This window comes from Sorex araneus, chromosome 2 (assembly GCF_027595985.1).
Source record: "Sorex araneus isolate mSorAra2 chromosome 2, mSorAra2.pri, whole genome shotgun sequence".
NCBI classification, from domain to species: Eukaryota; Metazoa; Chordata; class Mammalia; order Eulipotyphla; family Soricidae; genus Sorex; species Sorex araneus.
The window spans coordinates 239,576,698-239,599,673 of record NC_073303.1 but is presented as its reverse complement, the minus strand read 5'-3'; the positions used below and the strand labels follow the sequence as shown (position 1 = coordinate 239,599,673).

Sequence of the window (22,976 nt, the reverse complement as noted above, 5' to 3'; positions counted from 1 at the left end):
GAGATGCTGGTGGTAATGCTTGCAAGCATTGGGAGGCAGCCCCGGCACTCGGCCGGAAAGGCCAGCCCACGTAGGTCTCTGTTCCGCTCCTGCGCGGCAGGCACTCCCTTGAGGTCAGCACTGCCACTTCTAAAGCCTGACTGTGCTGAGAACGGGTTTCCTCTAAGCAGGCAGCTGCTTATCCCCTCCCTCCCACAGCATAGTTGCCAGACAGGAATTAATCTGAACAGCCCTGACACATTCTCACTGCACTTTGCCCTTCCTGCTTTTGGTGTCCTGGTGGGTCAAAGGAAGTTTTGTCCTTCCTTTTGGCCATGGTTGGGAAGGGGGGATAGTTTGGGCCACACCTGGCAGTGCTGAGAGGGTCCTGCATGCTGGGTAGGAATCTAAACCATCAGCCTGCGGTGCCTGTATGTTGTCAGTCCTCTGGACTCTCCTCCCAACCCCCGGGCCAGCCTTGCTTGCTTAATGGACAGTCCATGGAACAAAATGTCTGCGGTGAACGCTAAAGGTTGCTGGATTGGAAAGAAATTGAGAGTCCAATGTGATGGCAACTTGGAATTGGTGACTTCAGAGCCAGTTTTTAGAGTGTCCCCAGCAGACTCATAGCTGCCTAATTTACATCACTTGATATATTCTGAGATACATCCCTTATAAGATTTTGGGGAGCAAAAGGGAATCTCGGAATTTTTAAAAGAAAATAGTATTGCCCTGCGTTTCCAGCAAGCCCTCGAAAGTGAGACAAGTGCGCTGGAGGCTGCTTGTTCTCCCAGGGGCAGCGCTGCCGAGCTGGCCAGCTGTGAGCAAACATGGACACGGTTTGAGGAAGGAAGGAAGGTCAGGGTGAAGTTTACTGTCAGTCTCTCCTATACTTAGCAGCGATCAGTTTAGTTTGTGTGAGCAAAGATTTAAGTCCTTAATCCTTCTGTTTTAATGCATCACTTTAAGTGCATCACTTTAAGTCAGTTTCCAGCTGGAGCTGACAGAAAATTGAGGCCCGGAGGGCAAGCGTAATACAGAGCAGTCTCTGTGGCGACCATCTGCAATTTGGGGAGTCTGTAGAGGAGAGCTTCATTTTCTGTTGAGGTTAAAGTCCCTAGCAGTTTCCTTGCCGCCTCCCCGGTTGCCTCTGTTGGGAACGCAGCCGGCATTTTAGGGGTGCTCGCTGTGGGCACAGAGCGCCTGGCCTGGCTTTTTGGTTCTGAGAAGTAAAGCTTATCCACTGCTGTCCAGTGAAATCAGAAGCCAAAATAGGCTCAGGAATTCTGCTTTCTCTCTCAGTCAGGTGGGCATTGTGTAATGATGTTGCCATGTTTTAGTTGTCTGAGTTATGAAGCACACCCCAAATTATTTCGTCTCTGTTCTCATTCAGAGTGACCCACTGAGAGGTGAGGAATATGTGCCCTCCTTTTGAGGCTCCTCTGCCCTTAAAAAAGGGCCTTTTCATATACGAATTCTCTTCAGTGAAGCATGGGCCTCTGCTCTTTGCTAATTTATCCAGTTTGAACATTAAACAGGTCCATACATAACACTTGGTTATAAAATTCCGTGCAGAAGTGTTTGAGGAGCTCCACAGGATTGCCTGAGTTTCTTTTGGGATGCTCATTGATCCTCATGATGTGTTTTATTCTTGAAGCTGTTTTTCAAATCACCCAAATGTTGGTCACAAGTGAGTTCTTGGAGCATTTAAAAATAAGTGGTAGACAGCGACATTTGGTGAATCTGAAACTTTTTCAGTTGTTCTGCTGTTGAAGTCTGCAGTCTAACTGGCCTGCCGGTCTCCTGGGGGACTCCGTGGATGCTCCCAGTGCAGGGAGGGGAGAGGCCTCTCAGCCGTAACTGAGCGGGACTAGGCCACAGGGCTGACATTCTTGCCCCTCCGGCTCTGTCATTGTGATAGCTGTCAGCCCTCCTCATAAAGAGCTTCCTACCGGGAGCTCACAGTCCCCCCCCCCCCCCCCCCGCCAGGGACAGTGACGGGCCATCGGGAGAACTTGCTGTAGGTGCAGGGAGCCGGTCCTTTTCCCGGGCAGCTCTGACCGATAGGACCTGGGACTGGCAGTCTGAACTAAAATATCTATACCTGGGATTGGGGGGGAGCCATTTTAAACACATTCTTGGTACGAAATATTGCAGTTGGATATGTGCTGTCACTAGAATATTCTGTGGGCAAAGTTCCTACTATCTACACCATTTCTAAACTGGTTATGACCGTGGAATAAAGTGTGGCTTGGATTTGTTTGGTTTCTTGGTTGCAACACCAGCTTTTGAAAAACTGTCTTCGAGACCACAGATTAGGAACAACTAGGAACTTTGCTAAAATGTACCAGTATTTGAATTCTGACAATATGGTGACAGCTGTCTCGACCTAGGTATTGTGAGTCTTACTTTTTTAAGGTTAATAGGCACAGCTTGTAGGAAATAAATTTGGGATTTCTCCTGTCTTGACACTCTTTGGCATTTTCATCCAAGTGGAGACAAGGGCTGTTGGTCCTCAAATGGCTGCTGCTGTTGACACAGATGGCTTCGCACACGGCCTCAGGCCTGGCCTGGCCTCACTCTGTCAGGGTGTGAGAAAAATCCATGGGGACGCCATGGTTTTACCCATAGGAGTGCGTACCCCCAAAATTAAACTCCGTGGGTCCCTCCTGTTTTCTCTCCTTCCTGTTGTGTGCAAAGTGCTGGTTTGGTTCTGTAACATTGCAGGAAGGGACCAGGAAGGAAGGTGAGGCTGCAGCTTTAAACTTGGAGCAGTTGGCCTTCTGGCTTCCAACTGCCATGCAAATGCATTTGTTACTCATTTGCCTTTCAGATACTGCTTTAATTTTACTTCATCCTCTCTGTGCTTATAGTACTTTAAAGTTTTTCAGAATTTAATGCTTTGAACAAAGGAGTTAGACTAGGCAGGGCTCACTGAGGCCATTTAAGAGGCTTATTTTTACCCTGGTACTGCTGAACTGAACCAAACATGACGGTTGAATTGGAGGAGGCATTTCCAAACATCCTTTAAAAAATTACTGAGAAAAGCTTTGGAGAACCAGCGTTGAGGTGGTTTTTCTCCTCAGACTTAACCCCTGTCTGTGGCTGTTTCTGTGTGCCATCTTCAAGGTCAGCAGCCATTTTGGTGGTTGTCTTCTAGACGGGTTCTAACATTGGTCATGGTGGTCATGACTTGGCAATCCAAACCTTTGAGGAAAAGCTGTGGAATCTTATGAAATGCCCTGGCGCCCCTCACCCCCCCTTTGTGTGGGTTGGAGCCTGGTGCTATCTGTCCAACTGTTTAGATGCAGACCCAACTCTCAATTTGCATCATCATCATCATCATCATTACTATTATTATTATTTTAGTGGAGAGGTTGAAAATTGCAAGAAAAAAGCCTGGCTGCATTCACTGAAGAGAATCCATGTGCTACTAACGCTGTGATCTCTATTCAAACATCCTTCTGCCCATAGTGGAGCCGCTGTACTAGCTCTGGAACCAGCAGGCCGGGCTCCTTGTTTCAAAACTTAGAATTTCAAGAGAGTCACACCAGAATAGTAAACTGAGTCAAGGGCTCAGCACACTTGTCTGGGTTGTCATGCCCACGTGGCTGCACCGTGTCTGTGGGTACAGTACACGCAGGACCCTCTCCTTAACGTTTGAGCTCGGGTCAGTGGCCCTGTGTACTGTTGACCTGCCCCACCAGCAAGAGTGTTTGTGTAAAACTTTTCCTCCTTTCCCCAACAAAGTGACTCCCACAGACTTCTTTCCTAATGATTTGGATTGCCTCGTGTCATGAATGAGTATTCCAGACAGGGAAACGGATGTGGAAATAGCTTGTCTGTGGTGGGAGGAGAACCCAGGACATGTTGTTCCCAAGTTTCACTTTTACTGCACACCTGTAATGCCTAGTGTGGTGGTTTAGAGAATATGGAGTGTTTCTGGGCTTTCTTATAAGGCAGAGGCTCCATACAAGGTTGCTGATGATTGTTCTAAATTCCCATTGTTTTCTTGGCTTTTCTCCCTTGGTTTATGTGTCGTCTGGAAACTGATTTGTAGTTGGTGAGGTAACATACGTGGAGCTCTTAATGGACGCGGAAGGAAAGTCAAGGGTAAGTGTCTGAGAGAATTTCTTCTGTGGATTTACTACATGAAAAATGTAACTGTATGGTGGCGTGGAATCGAATGAAACCAGGACGGCAGTGAGTGCCCATGTTACAGCAGTCACGTTTGATTTGGCCAAACCTTAGAGTGGGGTGGGAGGGGATTTGCAAATGGGGGAGTCCTGCTCTTCCAAATGGCTGGCCAAAGAGCTTTTTGGTATTCTGTTTGGACGCCCATTTTGGGTTCCTGGGGACCAATAGCAGCATTGTCTTTGTTAACAGGAATTGATTGTGTGTGAATTATGCATGGGATTGCAGCGGTGGTACAGTAATGTAAAACGTGTGTTCTTGTCTAGAAAATGTTACTCTTGGTTGTTTGCTGAATTTGAAAGTTGTGTGAACCAAAGATTCTGAAAAGTTGCCTTTGTGCCAGTAAATTGTAAAACAAATCCATAAAACCTGAACGTTTAAAATTGGCCGAGTTTATAGAGCAGCTCAACTTTTCCTGTCGTGCAACAGAATGGCTTAGAATAAGCCAAAGGGTGTAGGATCTTAATTTATGGAAGGGATGGATCTAGGAGGAGAATGAGCAGGAATTGATTGAATACAGAGGGAAGCAGTTCTGTGTGATTTTTTTTTTTTTGAGAACGTGAATTTAGGTCTTCTTATTCAGAACTTGAGCTCCGTGCAGTGCTGGTAACTGCAGCTAAGGGTGCCTGAGGAGCCCAGCTTTCAGTAAGGAAGGCTAGGCCAGGCCCTCGGTCAGCATGTCCGTAGGGGCGATTCAAAACCGAAACCAAGACTTTTGTTACATAAGTCATATTTTATGTTCATAACTGTCATTGATAATCACTTTTTTTTTCTTTTCTTTTTTCCTCCTCCTTTCCTTGCTGTTCTGACTTGTGTGACTTCTTCCAAAGGGATGTGCGTAAGTATCATTTAGTTACTTAACTGGCATTTGGATGTTCTTAGTGATGCGGACTGGTCTCACTCCTCTTCTTTTGACTTTTCGTAGTGTTGTTGAATTCAAGATGGAAGAGAGCATGAAAAAAGCTGCTGAAGTTCTAAACAAGCATAGTCTGAGCGGAAGGCCTCTGAAAGTCAAAGAAGTAAGTGCTTGAGTGGGTTTTGGGCCACACTCAGCGATGCTGGCGCTCAGGGCTTTTATTTATTTATCTATCTATCTATCTATTTATTTATTTATTTATGAATGACTTTTTGGGTCATGCCCAGTGATGCTCAGGGGTTACTCCTGACTCTACACTCAGGAATTACTCCTGTGGTGCTTAGGGGACTATATGGGATGCCAGGGATTGAACCTGGGTCGGCCCTGTGCAAGGCAAATGCCTCCCATGTGTCCCATCCCATCTTCTGTTTCCCCCAACCCCTCCGCTCTCGTGCCCCGCCCCCCATTACTATTGCTTCGGCTCCCAGGGGGCTTTTGCCCTTGCTCTGCACCCAGGGATCGCGCCTATTGGTCTTCGGGCATGGGTGAGCTGCGTGCCAGGCAAGGGCCCTCCCGGCTGTACTGCCTCTCCAGCCCCGAAGAAGTAAGTTCTGGAAACACTGGTCACGACGGTTGCTGAGTTCTTTGAAGTTAGGAAGAGACAGTCACGGTCATCGGCTCTGTTTATGGAACAGGCTGCTCGTCTTCTGGCGGAGAGCGTAGCTTGCAGGCTTCAGCATTCTCAGGAGAACTTTGGGGTACCCTCGAGTGCTTTCTTAGGGATGGATGGATGGATGGATGGATGGATGGATGGAGTGCTGGCCACATGCATCTCACCAGTTGCTGCTTTCTCACAGAGCCCCAGGCTTTGCCCAGCGCCTTGTGACCTTTTTGAGGATTTTTATCTGAAGTTTCCTGCCCCCCCTTCCCCCACTCCAGTTTGTAATTACTCATTTTTTAATAATTTAGTCAAATCAAATGTTTTCTCTCTCTTGAGGAAGAGGAGGATCTTGTGTTTATAAAATCTCACCCTGCCTTACTTTCGCCACCACCTGGTTGTATTCAGAGCTCTGAGAGGGATGCGTGGGAGGATGAAAGGTCCTGGGTGTGGGTGAGGCCTGACCAGGCCAAGAGGTCAGGAATAGTGTCTACAGTTTCAGAGACTGATCGGGACTTCAGTGATTGAGTTCCATGCTCGAACAGTTTGAAGAATGGGAGTCCCTGGGTGATCTAAAACTGTGATCCGAAACTTGGGAAATTGTCAGTAGGATTTGAAGAAATTAGAAAATCCCATTGAATTTACCTGCCCCCAAACACTCAGGGAGATCTTATATTAGTCTGGACCTTGTGTGTTTACCCCCCACCCCTCCCCGTTTTGACGAGTTCAGCTGAGTGCCACGGTCACATTCTTTTCTTCCTTTCTTACTCATTTTGCTGGAATTTTTCCTGGACTGTTGGTTTAGCTCCTTGCATTTCTTCTAAAAAGATTTCAAGACATGCTTTCCAAATAACCGCTCCATCTCTGGCGTTTTGGGGAATATTCCTTACTGTACAGGCAGTCTGTGGGCAATTCTGGGCCAGTTAAATTAATGCTGTTGTGCTTATTTTAGGATCCTGATGGTGAACATGCCAGGAGAGCGATGCAAAAGGTGATGGCTGCGACTGGTGGGATGGGTATGGGACCAGGTGGCCCAGGAATGATTAATATCCCACCCAGTATCCTAAATAATCCTAACATCCCAAATGAGATTATCCATGCATTACAGGCTGGAAGACTTGGAAGCACAGTATTTGTAGCAAATGTAAGTACACAGAAACTTTGATTCTGTCATTAGGCTCTAAATGTAGTTCACGGCTCAAGACTCAGAGGCATTTACCATCTTTTTTGCTTTTTTCGCTCTCCCACCTTTTGGACCACTCCTGGCAGTGCTCAGTACTTCTGGCTCTGCTCAGGGATGGCTGCTGAGGGCTCAGGGCACCATATGTGTGCTGGGGAATCAACCTGGACTGTTGCTCTGGCGGAGAGCAGTTTAGGCTGGCCATTGTTTCCAGAAAGACTACTTTGGTCATAAGTGGTGGACTTAGCTGTCTGTAGATGTGGCAGCTGTGTTTTCACTGTAGGGTGAATAAGTGGGGGTCAGCAGACTTCTCAGCAGTGTCTTTTTGAGGGGGGGGTCACACCCAGCAATGCCCAGGGTTTGCTTCTGGCTCTGCACTCAGGAATTACTCCTGGCGGTGTGTGGGGGTCCATATGGGATGCTGGGGATCGAACCTGGGTCAGCTGAGTGCAAGGCAAATGCTCTACCCAGTGTACTATTGCTCTTACCCCACCTTGTGCTTTTTTTTTTTCTTTCCCATTTTGGGTCACACCCTGTGATGCACGGGGTTATTCCTGGCTCCGCACTCAGGAATTACTCCTGGCACCAGGAGTTTGCAAGGCAAATGCCCTACGCGCTCCAGTCCCCCACCTTGTGTCTTGATTGAGTGAAAGGAGATCTATATATTGAAGAATGTGGATTGGGGAGGAGCAACTTTTGAATATTTATAAAGTATTTTAAAATATTGATAAAATAAGTATCTGCTTGAAAGGTAGTCACTCAAACTGCTTTTCTCAATAGCCAACAAGCACAGAGGTGTTTTTTTGGGTGGGGGAGAGGAGGGCAAACCATGGGGGGTTCAGGGCTTAGTTCTGGCTTCATGAGCTGGTGGTGAGAGGGTTGCAGAGTGCCAGGGATTGAACCTGGATCAGCCTGTGTAAGGCAAGAGCACTCTGTTGTAATATTGGTCTGGCCCCTAAATTATGCATAGTTAATTTTGAGACCAGATTTTATAATCCTATTTGAGGAAATTCTTTGTAGTTTTTTTTTTTTTGTTTTCCTATTCAAAACTAGGCATCTTTTGTTCACGCGGTAAATAAACATGGTTTTTTTCTTAACAAGTTTGCATTGAGAATTTCTTACCTTTCTTTTGATTAGCTGGATTATAAAGTTGGCTGGAAGAAATTGAAAGAAGTTTTTAGTATGGCTGGTGTGGTGGTTCGAGCAGACATTCTTGAAGATAAAGATGGGAAAAGTCGGGGAATAGGCACTGTTACTTTCGAGCAGTCCATCGAAGCAGTGCAGGCCATATGTATCCTTTTCTTGCAGTTCAATTCTTGATGTGTGGTTTGGGCCCAGTTGGATCAAGTTCCATAGGTTATTGCAAGGCAGAGGTGACTGCCTTAATCTTGCGGAAGTAGTCAGAAAGGCCCCCTTTCTGTTGAATTTGAAAGTTCCCAGAATCCTCAGTTGGGCTTGCTTCAGTCCCTCATGAGTGGAGGGCACGCAGTGGTCACGTGCCTCTGTTGAGCTGCACTCCCTGCCCGTCAGCTCAGACTTTGGTTTGGAGGGGGGATGTCAATGAATGCTGGTGGAGAGAAAATTGGTTATTGTTTTATTTCTAATTTCTTCTTTTTTTTTTTTTGTGGGGAGGGAAGGGCACAGTGGCGGTGCTTAGGGATCACTCCTGTTGGTGCTTAGGGGCCCAAACTGGGGTTGGCTGCATGCCAGACCAGTCTTTTAGTTGCTGAAAGAAACTCTGGCCCCATATCACTTTCTTTTTATTTTATTTTTTAAGTTTTTGGGGTTCCACCCGACTGCTCAGCACTTACTCCTGGCTGCACTCAGGAATCACTCCTTGTAGTGCTTGGTAGACCCTGTGGGATGCTGAGGATTGAATCCAGTCGGTTGCCTCATGCAAGGCAGGCTCCCTACCCGCTGAACTATTGTTCTGGCTCCCCCATACCTAAAATTTTGCATGGCCTCCTGTGGCTTAAGATGATTTCTGGAGGCACTTCTTGTGGACACACACTGCCTGCTCCTGTTAAGTTTTCTGAGTGTCACAGATTGGTGCAGTCCCTGTCCCTGTGAATGGAGGAGAGACTGTCACTAGAATGCCTTTGCTGGAAATCCTGGGCCTCCAAAGAGACCCGTCTCGACACACACGCACTGCCATGCGGGTGCTGCAAATCCCGCCCCCTGCCTAGAGCTGTAGTCATTGTCTTTTTATCCTCGCTGTAGAAACAAGTACCTGAAAATACAGTGAAGAATCGAGTTGCTGTATCCATCCACTGTTTAGAGGGATTGTGGCAGTGGGGTTGTTTCTGATCTCTTGCTGTGCATGTTTGTAGAATTGTCGGGAAAAAAACCTTAATTTTGATATCAGCTATGTTTAATGGCCAGCTGCTATTCGACAGACCAATGCATGTGAAAATGGTAAGTTAATCGCATCTTTTCTCTGTAACATACTCAAATCAGCAATGTAATTTAATTGAACAAATGTTTGACAAATACTTTGCTTTAGCTGCTTCAAGATCTTTGCAAAATGGACTTCCTGGCATGGTCAGGAAGTCGGCTGAGTGTCCAGTGGAACCTTAGTGATCAGCCTCAAAGAACCTCAGTTCATACACATGAAGTTCAATTTTCCAAGTTACTGCATTGTTCAGTGTTTTTAGCTTCCTGTGTGTTGTGAATGTGATTGCATTGTTTTTGTATTTGGGGTCACACCTAACTATGCTCAGGGCTCATTCCAGGGAGGTTTGGGGGACCCTATAAGATGCCAGGGATGGAACCCTGGTGGGGTTCAAAGTACCCTGAATGTTGTCCATTGCCCTTGGCTTTGTGATTGCATCTTGGAGTGGGGCCGCTTTTCCAAGCCTTCCTGTCAGTGAGTTCATACGAATGTTAGCCATGTCGTGCCATTGCCAAAGAGAATAGTAACCACAGCTGTGACTGGAATATGCTGCAGGGCCTAGATGCTTCTTAAAATCTGGAAGAAAAGGAGAGACATTCTTTATTTATTTATTTATTTATTTTGCTTTTTGGGTCACACCCAGCGATGCTCAGGGGTTACTCCTGGCTTTGCACTCAGGAATTACTCCTGGCAGTGCTTGGGGGAGCATATGGGATGCTGGGGATCGAACCCAGGTCGGCCGCATGCAAGGCAAACGCCCTACCCGCTGTGCTATCCCTCCGGCCCCGACATTCTTTTTTTAAATTAATTATTATTATTATTTTTTTGCTTGTTGGGTCACACCTGGCAGATGCACAGGGGTTACTTCTGGCTCTGCACTCAGGAATTACTCCTGGCGGTGCTCAGGGGACCATATGGAATGCTGGGAATTGAACCCGTATCGGCTGCGTGCAAGGCAAACGCCCTACCCGCTGTGCTATCACTCCAGCCCCCTAAAATTAATTTTTTTGTTGTTTTTGGGCCACACCTGGCAGTGCTTAGGGCAGACTCCTGACTGCACTCTGCAGTCACTCCTGTTTGGTCTCAGGGGAACCCTCTGGGGTGCCAGGGGTGGAACCCAGGTTTGCCTTATAAGGCAAGTATAGCTCTGGTCCCAAAACTTTTATTGTAGTGGTGCTGGGATTGAATTCAAACAAGCAGATGCTCTTGCTCAGCCATGTCCTAGAACAGAAAGAACGTAGTTTGGTATTTGGGCCACACTCAGTAGTGCTCGGGTGACTCGTGGCTCCTGTGGGGTGTCTGGGACCAAACCTGAGTCAGGTACATGCAAAGTTAGTATTTTATAAAGCTTTAGCCTGCAAAAGGAACTTTTTTTTTTTTTTAAGTTGCCTTGATCATTCTGTTTAGTTTGGAAGTTGATAATGCCTCATTCAGAACACGTGTAACAGGTATAGAGTAGAAGGGGAAGGGTGTGGCTTTGTGACACCTTTGGTTCAGATCCCTACACTGAGTGGCCATTAAGAGCCGGCTGCTAGGTGTGGGGTTGGGTGGCCCTCTCCACCGAAAGCAGAGCACAGCAGAAAGGTTCTCTTCGCGCCCAGGTCCTCTGCCTTAGTTGCTCTCTGCATTTTCAGAATCGTGTTGACCCTGGGGTACAGGCGCATTCGGATCTTTCCAGTCCTCTATTGAGGGGAATTGTTTTTGTCTGTGTTTCATACAGGGCTGCCCTGACTACTAAGATTTCTTTCTTTTCCTTTTCAGGATGAGAGGGCCTTACCGAAGGGAGATTTTTTCCCTCCTGAGCGGCCACAGCAACTTCCTCGTAAGTGTCTTCACTAAAAACTTCCCTTGCCCTGAAACATGGGCCGTGCTTTTCTGCACTTCTCTTGACCACGCTTGGGTGGGTGTGGTGAAACCCTATCGAAAGGTGGTCATTGTCATCACAGTCTGGGTAGAGGGGTCAGCGGGGCGTGAGTGCTTCTGGGGGGCCTGGGGTTGATGTTGTCTGTTCACTTAGAGGCCTTTGTGTGGCTCATTATTGGAGGAACCGTTATTTTCACATGCCGGTGATGGGGAAGGCTAGTTGATCTGTCACCAGGCTGGTGGGAATGGCCACCATAACAGTCTTGGCCTTGCCACACCCCATGGGTCTGAGGGCTGGACAGGGGTTGCTGGGAGGCCTTGTAGGTGTGACCTGGGCTGCCGATGCTGGGGGTGCGGGCAAAGATTCAGTCCTGTCCCAGGGCCTGGAAATGCCTGGTCTGGAGCGCTGCTGGCACCGGTGGAGGAGTGGGGGCTCCTCAGGAAGTAACACTGAGTGCCTCTGCACCATCACGGCTCCAGTCTGGAGGGCTGCTCTTTTTTTTTTTTTTCTTTTTTGATCACACCCAGCAATGCTCAGGACTTACTCCTGACTGCACTCAGGATTTACTTCTGGTGGTGCTGGGGGGACCGTATGATATGCTGGGGATGAAACCTGGGTCGGCCCTGTGTAAGGCAAATGCCCTCCCAGCTGTACTGTTGCTCTGGCCCCTGGACCAAACTTGAACAAGAACTGCATTTCCTTGTCAGAAACACTGATCTCCCTAGCAGTGATTACCCCCGGATTATGGTGGTGACTTTTGTTTTTCTGTGTACAGAGGAGGGTAGGGCGGGAAGGCCACTAGGTGCTTAGCAGCCTGGGTCAACATGCTGGGCCCCCGGGAGCCCATTATCTCTGGCTCTTGGTCCCCCAGCACATTTCAGAATCCCAGTTGCTTTGGAGAGAAGTAACCTTGGTGATCTGCTTTGTCCCAGACAGTTTAAAAACAGGGGGTGTTGGGGCTGGAGCGATAGCACAGCGGGTAGGGCGTTTGCCTTGCACCCGGCCGACCCGGGTTCGAATCCCAGCATCCCATATGGTCCCCTGAGCACCGCCAGGGGTGATTCCTGAGTGCATGAGCCAGGAGTAACCCCTGTGCATCGCCAGGTATGACCCAAAAAGCAAAAAAAAAAAAAAAGTATAAAAACAGGGGGTGTTGATCAGACTCAATACCTGGTAATTGGTGTTGGGGGTTTATTTTGCTTGATATAGGGTTTTGTTTTTTGTTTTTTGCTGGGAAGGGTTGGATACTTGGTGGTGCTGGGGTCTGGGTTTTTCTTTTTCTTTTTTTTCTTTTTTTTTGCTTTTTGGGTCACACCCAGCGATGCTCAGGGGTTACTCCTGGCTCTGCACTCAGGAATTACTCCTGGCGGTGCTTGGGGGACCATATGGGATGCTGGGGATCGAACCCGGGTCGGCCGCGTGCAAGGCAAACGCCTTACCCTCTGTGCTATCGCTCCGGCCTGAGGGGTCTGGGTTTTTCACAGGCAAAACAAGTTCAGGTCTCTTGGGCCTCTCCAGTGTCAGGATCCTAAACTAAAACTTCCCTGTTCAAGAATTTCACCTGGGGATTGGAGCCATAGCACAGTGGGTAGGACACTTGCCTTGCATGTGGCTGACCCAGGATCAATTCTTGCTACCCACATATCCTGCAAGCCCCGCCTGGAGTGATACCCTAAGCGCAGAGCCCAAATAAGCCCCAGCACTGCTAGGTGTGGCTCCAAAACCAAAATGAAAAAACGAATCTTGCTTAGTTTTGCTTTGCACGTCAGACGGTGGGCTCCTAGCGCCAGCTTACATTCTTGTACCTGTTTGTGTTTTTGCAACATGCAGGGGGCATGGGTTGGGGAGGAGGGAGCTCAGTTGCTCCAGTTCTTGCTTAGTCACAAAGCAGTTGTTGCAGTGCTGGGAATGAAGAATTCTGCCCAGGTCCTGCACGTTTCAAGGCTCGTGCTCTGCCATCTTGCTACTTGTCCCACCCTCTAACATAGGTGTTTGCTGTTGTGTTTTCCCAGAGTCCTTTGCACGCCCTGCAGCAAAAGGGAAGTAACTTAGAGGCAGAGTGCTGGCTTGTCTACAGTCAGATTCTGAGTCCAACTCTCACACCGGCCACCCTCAGTGGGGCTGTGATGTTGGAGAGTGAGGAGTGGGAAGATTTGCGTTACTCAGTTCACAATTTAGAAAAATAAATAGTTGCGTATGGAGCTTAAGTTCAGAATTTTCTGTAATTTATAAATTATTTATTGATTTTATTTTGCTTTTTTGCTCACACCCAATGATGCTCAGGGGTTACTTCTGGCTCTCCACTCAGGAGTACCTGGTGGTGCTTGGGAGACCATATGGGATGCCGGGGATCAAGCCTGGGTCAGCCACATGCAAGGCAAACACCCTCCCCACTGTGCTATCACTTTGGCTCTTATAATTCTCAAATGAGCTGATTTTGAGTTGCCTTTCTAGTTTCATCTATTCCAGTCTGTTTGTGTATTAAAGGTTGTGCCTTTAAAGAAAGCTCCAAATTGAGCCCTGGTTGAGTTCCATTAGGTTTGCTAACAAATGGCAGCAGTGGCTGGTGGGGGGAAATTTGAAGAGCAGCAAAATAAACAGACTTTCTGCTTTGGCGGAGCATGAGTTTTCCTGAGAACATGGAGTGAGGGACCACCTTGAACTTTTTGCTTTTCTTTTTAGATGGACTTGGTGGCATTGGCATGGGGCTGGGACCAGGAGGACAACCTATAGATGCCAATCACCTGAACAAAGGCATTGGGATGGGAAACCTAGGGCCCGCAGGTGAGACTTCTATCTGCCTTCATTGGGGACTGTGGGGGGTGTTAATTATTCAAGTTAATTATTGGGGTGATAAAAGTGGTTTTTATTTTATTTTATTTAAATATTTTTATTTTATTTATTTATTTATTTATTTTGCTTTTCGGGTTACACCTGGCGATGCACAGGGGTTACCCCTGGCTCTACACTCAGGAATTACCCCTGGCGGTGCTCAGGGGACCATATGAGATGCTGGGGATCGAACCCGGGTCAGCTGCGTGCAAGGCAAACGCCCTACTCTCTGTGCTATCGCTCCAGCCCCTATAAAAGTGGTTTTTAATTAGGTCAAATTATTTGTGACAAAAATCCCTCCTATTCACCTCTGATTCATTTGGATAAGGGCAGTATTTGTATTTTGATGAGTAGAATCTTTCTTGGGGGGAGGGAGGAGAAGGTCATACTTTTGAGTTGTATCCTGGCATGACCTGGAAAAAGAGACAAGCCAGAGAGTTGGTCTTGCTCAAGGTCACATTGTCGGTTAGTGTCAGTGCTGACTGGGACCACCGACAGCAGTGCAGCTGTTGACCATCCAGAGTTCCTTGGGTGCTCCAGAAGGTGACAGGAAAGGCACAAAGGCCTGGGGCCTGGTTGCAGAGCTGTGGCACTGGGCCAGGTGGAGGGGATGGAAGTGTCTTCTATGTTTCAGAAGACAAAAGAATGACAGCAGTGATTGATTGTGAAGTGACATTGCTTCCTAGCGTTTCCATTTCTGTACAGCGAGGTATTTCTCTATAGTTGAGAAGTACTTGAGGTTCATGACATAGAGATTTGGGTCCTAATTACTTTGCTCACGACTTGATGGCCCCCCCCTTTTTTTTTTTTTTTTACTGTTGGTGTGTTTTCCTGCTCTTTCCCAGTTGCTCTCCCCAGTGTCCGGGATCCCCCAGCTCAAACGGCTCTGCCAGTCTGATCCCCCATTCATTCCTTTCCTCTGTTGAAAGGGCTGGGACTAGAAGCGAGTTTAGTGTATTTCGGAACTGCTTTTGTTGGTAGGGGTTTGGGGAGTATGAAACTCCCAGTGGTTCTCAGTGTGAGGGGCCTGAGGATGTGGTGTGGTGGTGCATTTGGGCCTGGTGGTGCTGGGGATCACCTTTGCCAGGGCTCCCCCCCATGTAGGTGGTACCTGGGGCATCAAAGTACAGGTCGTTTAATATCTGACAATCCCTCCTCCCCCAACTGCCATTTATTTTTTTAAAGAAAATTTTACTTTTTGGAAGGGGGATTTAATTCCGCTGTCTAAAATCAGCTTCTAAAATTGAAAATTGTCTAGTATGCCTCTATAGTTATGTTTAATGTTTAAAACTATCTGACTTGACTGTTTAGTAAGAGTAATGTGGCCCTACAGAATTATGAGCTGTGCATGGTTCTTCTGTTTAAGACTTGGTTTTGGTGTTCTTGGAGCCATATCTTTCTGGATAGCAGAAGAGAGGTGCCCCGCTCCGTCCCATTCCCACCCCACTGCCTGCTCGCATGTGCTTTTATTTTACTGAGATTTAAAATAATATTTGTAATCAGAATGGTTTTCGGTGTGTGGATTTTCTTGTGCTGTGTAAGTTTGAACATTATTGCTTTGATATAATTTTAGTTTGCATTGACTTTTTCTTTTTAAGGAATGGGAATGGAAGGCATAGGATTTGGAATAAATAAAATGGGAGGTAAGAATCTTGAAATAAAAATGTGATTACTTTTAGGTATGGTTTTATTTTTTTCCCCTCTTCCTCTTTTCTTTCTCTAAACCTTGCATGAAATTCTTATTCTGGCTACCAGAAAGTTTGAGTCTAGAAATTACTTGTCAGTCCTTTCAGGGGGTGTCATGGCTTTTGGTTCTAGTTTTTCTAACTAGCTCTGTGACCTTGGGCAAATGCCTCCATCTCTTTGGGCCTCGCTTGGCTTGTCGGGTCGTGGGGAGGAGGGTGGACCAGCTCAGTTCTCTTGTGATGGTGATTTTTAAACCCAGGCACTAGCATTCCCCAGCCTCTAACCCTTAACTTTGGTAAGTAAGCACCTGGAAAAAAACACCAGGCTGAAAGTCGTGAACACATTTGTCTCCCCCTGAGCAGATGTGCTGGGGTGTTGCTAATGTGTGGGTGTTTCTTTTTCAGGCATGGAGGGGCCCTTTGGCGGTGGCATGGAGAATATGGGGCGATTTGGCTCTGGAATGAACATGGGCAGAATCAACGGTAAGACTTGGGTTTTCCTCCGGCTCACAACGTTGCTGGCTGTTGGCTTCAGTGAACTTGAGGCATCACGTCCAGTTTTAGTCCATCACTTCCGTTGACACCCTGTTCTATCCAATCAGATGTGTCCTCGTTGCCCTGAATGTTGGTCAACCTGTCAATTGTGGTTTAGACGTTTGATTGAAGGGGAGGTGATGGAGCAGCCCTTTTGGTTCTCAGTAATTGTTTATTTTATTGCCTCCAGCTAGGAAGTCACGTAGGTATCTTAAGTCATGTAGTGTTTAAAATGATCTCGGGCTGATGGAGCCCTTAAATGGTAGGGCATATGCCTGGAGTGTGGGATCCCTGCCATCCTCTGCCTCCACCAGCACTGCTGGGTATGGCCCGTGAAAGGGGAGAAGGGATCTCACAGGGAAAGGACCCTGTGAAGGTCCTTTTGGTGAAGCTCCAAAAGTTTTGGAGTTTCCTGTGGTGCTGGACGGACTGAATGGTTTTGATCCTCTTGGTGATGGCGAGGTTTGAGCAGAGATGTAAATCTCATGTTTTGATGCGATTTTTGGTGATGACATTCAGTCATACTGGCTTTGCTAAATATAACAGCAGTTTCGTTCAGTCCTTGCAAGACCTATAAAATGTGTAGATTCTGTTGTCCCAATTCCAGGGGAAAGAGGCACAAATGGTGAGGTCACAGGGCTAGTGCTGCTGGCTGGATGCTGGCCCTGTCTGTCTTAACCCTGGCACCCTGCAGCCCCATCTTTAATTTGCGGGCAGGACTGTGGGGATATGCTCCCTGGCTTTTGGGTTACTTTCAATATGGGACAGCCTGTGGCTGGATTTTAGAAATCCTGTGTATGGCCCTTTGTCCTTTTCCCAACATGCCACACCCCCACATCCAGCCATGGGGAAGCTTAACCCCACGTGACTTTCCTCGGGTGCAAAGTCAGCAAGCACCTCACTAAGAACTCGGCCAGCACCCCAGAAGGAAGTTGTTAGAGTCATCAGCCTTTCTCTGAATGCAGGAAGTAGGATGATTGTTCCCTGCCTTTCTGTAGGGGTGCCTGTGCTAGGTGAGGGGTAAGAGCAGGGGTCAGGGTGTTCAGCCATTACTAACGAAGGAACAAAGGCCTGCTGATGGCAAGTTGAGCCCGGTGTGAGAGCTGGGCCAGTTCCACCCAGAGCAGAGATTTCAGAAGAAAGGAAATTTGGGTGTTGCTCTTGAGTTGTGGAGTGATGGACTATGGTGGTCGATGGGAGCTGGTGGAACTGTGCTGAGCATATGCTCAGTGTCTTCAGTGAGCAAGAAACAGACAGATGGGCTGTAGCAGCAGGACTTAGGATTTAGCCTGGTGATCAATGGAAGGTTCAGAGTGCTGGGTCCATGCTGACAGCACAGGAACATGCATGTTCTCAGGTATAGGGGTGCAGCCCACCCTCTAGGGCTGGCAGAGAGCTGTGTTCTGGGATTAGGTTGGGGGAGGGCCTGGGGCGTGGCTCAGGTTGGCAAGCTTACCGTTCCATGTGTAGTGCCCTGAGTTGGATCCCTGGCACTGGCCCTAAATGTCTGAAGGTGCCTTAGATTCCGTTTATGGCCATAGGAGTCGATGTGTCAGGGCGTCAGGTCACATTCGAAGGCAGCCCAATTCTCTGGACGAGTCTGTTAACCAGTAGGTCCAGATGACAGTATCTGTGCACCTGGTGTGGAACCAGGGCTTCATACATGCCATATACACATTGATGCCTTTGTCCGAATGTTAACTGCTGCATGTGGCTTTTCTGAAGGGCGCATGTGCCCTTCTTCACTGGCACAGGGGAGAGTTTAGAGAGGCAAGATGAGCTTTGTCTGTCTTGGTGCTGCTCTGGAAATTGTTTTGTCCAGCACACACAGGCTCTTGTGAATTGGGGATCTTTTCAGTAGATGGGACACCCCCATCCTTTGTAGTTCACCAGGGTCATTTCTAGTTCAGCATTTGCCTTTTGTTTTGGGGCCACATCCAGCAATGCTCAGGGGTTACTTCCAACTCTGCACTCAGGAATTAGTCCGGGCAGTGTTCACGAGTTGCTATGGGTTGCTGGGTGTCAAACCTGGTCAGCTTCTGTGCAAGGCCAGTGTATTCCTGCTGTGCTGTCGCTCCGGCCCCAGAGCTGCATTTTTTATTTTTTTTTAATTAATTTATTTTTTAATTAGTGAATCACCATGAGGGTACAGTTACAGATTTAAACATTTTTGTGCTCATGTTTTCCTCAAAGTTGAGAACCCATCCCTTCACCAGTGCCCATTCTCCACCACAAATAAACCCAGCATCCCTCCCACCCCCACCACCCAAAGCTGCATTTCTTTGTTCCCGATCCTGACCTGCTTCCAGGCACATGGATGCCAGTGGAAGTATAGGAGCTTGAGCTACATGAAAATTAACATTTTTTGTTTTTAATTTTTGTGTGGTGGGGAGGATGATATCTGTTACATAATACTTATTGATTAAAATTTGGTTTTGGGGCCACACCCAGCAATGCTCAAGGGTTACTCCTGGCTGTGCACTCAGGAATTAGGCCTGGTGGTACTTTTGGGAACCCTTTGGGATGCTGGGAATTGAACCCCAGTCAATCCTGCAAGGTAAATGCCTTCCCCATTGTACTATTGCTCCGGCCCATGAAACAGGATTTTTTCTTTTTGTTGTGCCAGGGTTCAAATGTAAGACCTCATGCCTGTGAGACAAGTGTTTTAGTACTGAATCATCTCCCTGACCAGTTCCTGGACTCAGTGACTTCTGATGGGGCTCAGGGGACCCTGTTTGTTGACAGGGATCAAACCCAAATCATCCGATCCTATCTCTCCAGCCCTAACGTAGATGTTTTCATTTTTTGCAAGGGCTGGGGAGGACACCTGGGAGTGCTCATGGATCATACGTGGTGCTAAAAATTGAACCTGGGTCAGCTTCAAGGCAGGTACCCCCCAGGCTGTCCTGTCTCTGGCACACACAGTGGGGCTCAGGGACCCAAGCCTTGGAGGCTTTTTCAGGCCATGACAGGCTTTCTGCCAGCTGCATCCTGTGTCCAGGTCCAGGCCAGACACCTGGAGCTCAGACTTGTTTATTTGAGACAAGGTGGAAAAATCTGTCGGTGCAGAAGAGAATCGTGTGCTTTCACAGCCTGTGGTGCGCCCCTGTCAGCAAAGAGCCCCCAGTTGTGGGGGCGGTGCTTATCCTGGGGGGCTTGCACTGCCGATCACCTCCCCACTTTCTGGGGCCGTGGCTCTGGTCAGGCCGCAGTCCTTGATCTGCCCTTCTCTGAAGGGCGGTGATGGTGTGGGGCCGTTGCTGTGAGCTGGTGGCGCGGAGGCCACGGGGTCCCTGCGAGCCTGGGCTGGCCACTGTGTGACTCTAACAGAAGTTCATGCGGTTCTTACTGATGCAAGGTAGGTGGTCTGAGGGATTCGCCTCGGTGCCTGGAAGGAATCCAGGGTGGATGCTGGTTTTCCGGAGAGGAGCCGAACGTGCCAACTTGGTGGCGGCTGGTGTGTGCCTGGAGATCGGGGGCCTCCTGCCCAAGCCCTGGCTCTATTCCCTGAAAGGCCTAGGGTAATGTTTTTTTCCACAGAGATGGAGCGTGGCATGGGTGGAGGATTTGAGAGAAACTTTGCCAGACCTGAGATGGGAATGTCTCGAAGCTTTGGAGAGCCCCTTGGCAGAGGAGTGGGTAAGACGGGCCGCGGGCCCCTGGGCAGGCTCCACCCTGGGAGTGCGCCTGGCAGAGTCTCTGCAGGATGGGCCACTTTCCTTCGGCTTTAACCATGCCTGTGCTGGGCCTGGGGACAAGCCGCTGGTCTTTGCGTGTTCGGCCAGCGACTTTCTCACTGGCCTTTGCCGAAGCTCCTTTCCCACCCTGCTCTCAGGCCTTTGCTTGCTCTCGGAGTGCAGGGTGCAGGCTGCTGCATTTCTCGGGCACTGAGGAGGCGTGCCAGAGTTGGCCTGGCCCGCGGTGGTGTTGAATTAGGAAGGACTGTGGCGGGTGTCTGCAGGGGGCGCTGTCTGACTGGAGAAGACCTGGAGCACATGGAGCCTTGGGTCTGTTTTCATGCAGGCAAGATCCTTCCCCTTTGGGGAGGGAGGTTAGATTGCAAGGCCGCTTCTAGACTTCCAGGGCCGCCCTCCCCTGTTTGCAGTGTTTCTCAGCTTGACCTCTCCTGAGTGCAGTGCCAGGAGAACTTCGATTCTTGGGCTCTTCACCTTCTCAGCCTCCTGCCACTTGATCCTTGAGGCTGTTTCTGTTGAGATTTGGAGCGGTGAACCCAGGGCTCACATACCAAGCAGCCCTGTGCCCAGAGCTGTGTCCAGCCCCAGGTCTTCAGTGTCTTGTGTGTGACCTAGAAGCTGTTCTGTCGCACTGTCAGCCTGAGTGTGTCAAAGGAATTTGTGTTGCTCTCTTTTCCTGACTTGTGTAGGTGACTCGAATGGGTTGTCTTGTGTCACAGGTGTCTGCTCGTGAAGACCAGAGCTGGCACTCAGTAGCAAAGTTCTTGACTGCGGATAAACCTTGCCCTCTGCCTCCATGTCTGCTTGAGAGGCCTTCTTATTTTGTTTCTTTTCCCCCAGATTTTAAGAAAGCTTTAGGATTGGGGGATGGGGTGAGTTCATTGCTGTGTAGACTAGGGCAAGAAAGATGTCATTGCTGTGAGTAGCTTTTGTGTTTGAGTGTTGACACCAGTGGGATATTAAGATCCTTCAAGATTCATTATTTGGGGACTGAGAAATAGAACAGCAGGGAGGGCACTTGCCTCCCACACAGCCGACGCAGGTTTGGTTCCCAGAGGAATCCCCGAATACAGAGCCAGGAGTAAGTCTTGAGCACCTCTGGGTGTGGCCCCCAATCAAAAAAGATTCATTTGACTAAAAACTGACTTGTGGGTCCCCCCCCCAAGATGAGGCAAGAGTGACACAACTTTGCTCTCCTTTCTGACAAGGCTGCTGGCTTCACACTGGTACCTGTGGAGCCGGTTACTTTGTGTGGTCAGGTTGTGTTTGCTGCCGCTGAGGCCTTCTGAGGTGATCACAGGCCAGAATGAGGCCCAATTCTGGACTTGGACCCACAGTGTCCAGTGGGTATTTAGGTTTTTCAAGTAGTGTTGGATGGATTCCGTGCTGCTGTTGAGTTCTGTGGGTACTGCTGTCTTTCCCTCTCTCCTCAGTGTTGGAGCATGGCAGTAGGTCTTTGTGTGTCACCCATGCTGCAGGGACCTTGATAGACCCAGGGCCCTTAGGGACTTGCTCTATGGAGGTCAGGTCTGGGGAAGGCTCTAGGAGCTGCTGGTTCCCTGGGTGGCTTTTCTCTGAGATTGGGGCCTATGATGTGCTCGAGGCCAGTGGGCTCAGGGCATTTTCCTGAGAGGACTTGGTGCGGTGGAAGAGGCCAGGGTGCTGCGGGTGAAGAGGCTCGGAGGAAGGTGGAGCTGGAACATCTGCGGCTGCCCAGGGAACAGGTTTGGCTTTCCTCACCTGTCAGTGATTGCACCAAGGGCCTGGGCCTTGGCAGGGTTCAGTTCAAGTGCTGTACCGGACGGTGGGCTAGGCCTGGGCGTCAGGCAGCGTTCGTTGGTGCCAGTGTTAAGTCTGTGTTTCAGTGACCATTCCCACTGTGGGGCAATTTTTGCTCCTCTGTGGGGTGTGCTGCCAGGGGCATTTCAGTGCTAGGCATAGTTTTTCTTCTAACAGTGAACACCTGACAATCAGGCTTGGCTGCAGGGTGACAAGCAGGTAGCTATATTTTGGAGTGCTTGGGACTTCTATTTTCCTGACTTCTGTCGCTAATGGTGCTTTCAGCAGCGGGTGGGGGTGCAGCATCCATGGCTTGTGGCTCATCTGCCCTGTGGATGAGGGCAGGTGACAGACTGTTGGGGTCCCTGTAGAGAATGGCCGCTGGCTTCATTCATTCTGCTGTGATCTTTCAAACTCACTTTCAGGGCTGCTAGGACCAGTGGGCACAGTCCCAGGTAACCCCTGGAAACTGGGCTCAGACTCTGGAACTACCTGTAGGGTCCCCTTGGCATCCCTCATGGCCAAGGGCCCCTTCCAGTGTGACTCAATGTGCTCGTCTGTGTCTCTCACTCCCTTTCCCTCCCCTTCTTCCTTTTTTCACTTCAAAATCTGTAATGAACACATTTCTACTGCCTGAAGAAATTTGGCTAATTTTTTTTTCTTCCCGATTTCCGTAGAAATCCTAAGTAATGCACTGAAGAGAGGAGAGATCATTGCAAAGCAGGGAGGAGGTAGGAGACCCAAGTTCCGATGTTTTCATCTTGAAGAGCTGGTATTGCTGGGGACACCAGAATGAGGGGCGAGCAGCATGGGTGGGCATAGTGCTGCCTCTGGACTGAAGTTCTTTCTTGTCTTGAAAATGGGGCATATAAATGAGTTAATGACTATAAAAGCGCCCACTTCCAGAGGATACAACAGCTGTAGCTGTTGTAATTATTAGAACGGCTACATCATTTAAGGGGGAGGTCTTGACTATTTTTAGTGCTGCAAAGTGGATTGTTCATAAAGGTAAATCATTTTACCTGGTAGTAAAACTCAAGGCATATCACCTAATAAATAATTTGCCTTTCTCAAAAAATGCATACATACACTCCTGAAATTTTTAAGAAATATCCACCACTTTCTCTGCCTCGGGGTAAACATAGGTGTGTTCTGGTGTGTAGTCTTCCGTTGATGTTTCTTTTTAAATACAGGCATTTAAAACAATTACTTTGTGTTTACTGAATTTATTTAGGGTCATGCTGGTTTTCCCTCCTAGCTGAGTGTCTTGGCATTTCCTTGGCATCTCCACGTGCCTGTCGTTTCTGTAGTGCTGTGGTGGGCGGATT

The 22,976-nt window shown here is 48.5% G+C and overlaps 1 protein-coding gene across 9 annotated transcripts in view; it reads left to right on the top strand.

The window, feature by feature from the left end:
- Nucleotides 1–22,976, top strand: part of HNRNPM (heterogeneous nuclear ribonucleoprotein M) — a 40,931-nt gene that overhangs the window by 13,409 nt on the left and 4,546 nt on the right. For 2 of the 9 annotated variants that reach the window (XM_055125054.1, XM_055125049.1), the window contains exons 1-10: nucleotides 5,100–5,192; nucleotides 6,640–6,831; nucleotides 8,005–8,158; nucleotides 9,233–9,282; nucleotides 11,021–11,081; nucleotides 13,806–13,907; nucleotides 15,554–15,598; nucleotides 16,046–16,123; nucleotides 19,715–19,813; nucleotides 22,326–22,379. In XM_055125054.1, coding sequence (XP_054981029.1) covers nucleotides 5,115–5,192; nucleotides 6,640–6,831; nucleotides 8,005–8,158; nucleotides 9,233–9,282; nucleotides 11,021–11,081; nucleotides 13,806–13,907; nucleotides 15,554–15,598; nucleotides 16,046–16,123; nucleotides 19,715–19,813; nucleotides 22,326–22,379 — 913 coding nt within the window. In that variant the 5' untranslated portion in view covers nucleotides 5,100–5,114. Of the gene's footprint in view, nucleotides 1–4,039; nucleotides 4,093–5,003; nucleotides 5,012–5,098; nucleotides 5,193–6,639; nucleotides 6,832–8,004; nucleotides 8,159–9,232; nucleotides 9,283–11,020; nucleotides 11,082–13,805; nucleotides 13,908–15,553; nucleotides 15,599–16,045; nucleotides 16,124–19,714; nucleotides 19,814–22,325; nucleotides 22,380–22,976 lie in introns of those variants that run through there. The other 7 variants (XM_004614761.2, XM_004614760.2, XM_055125051.1 and 4 more) reach the window with 7 other exon arrangements.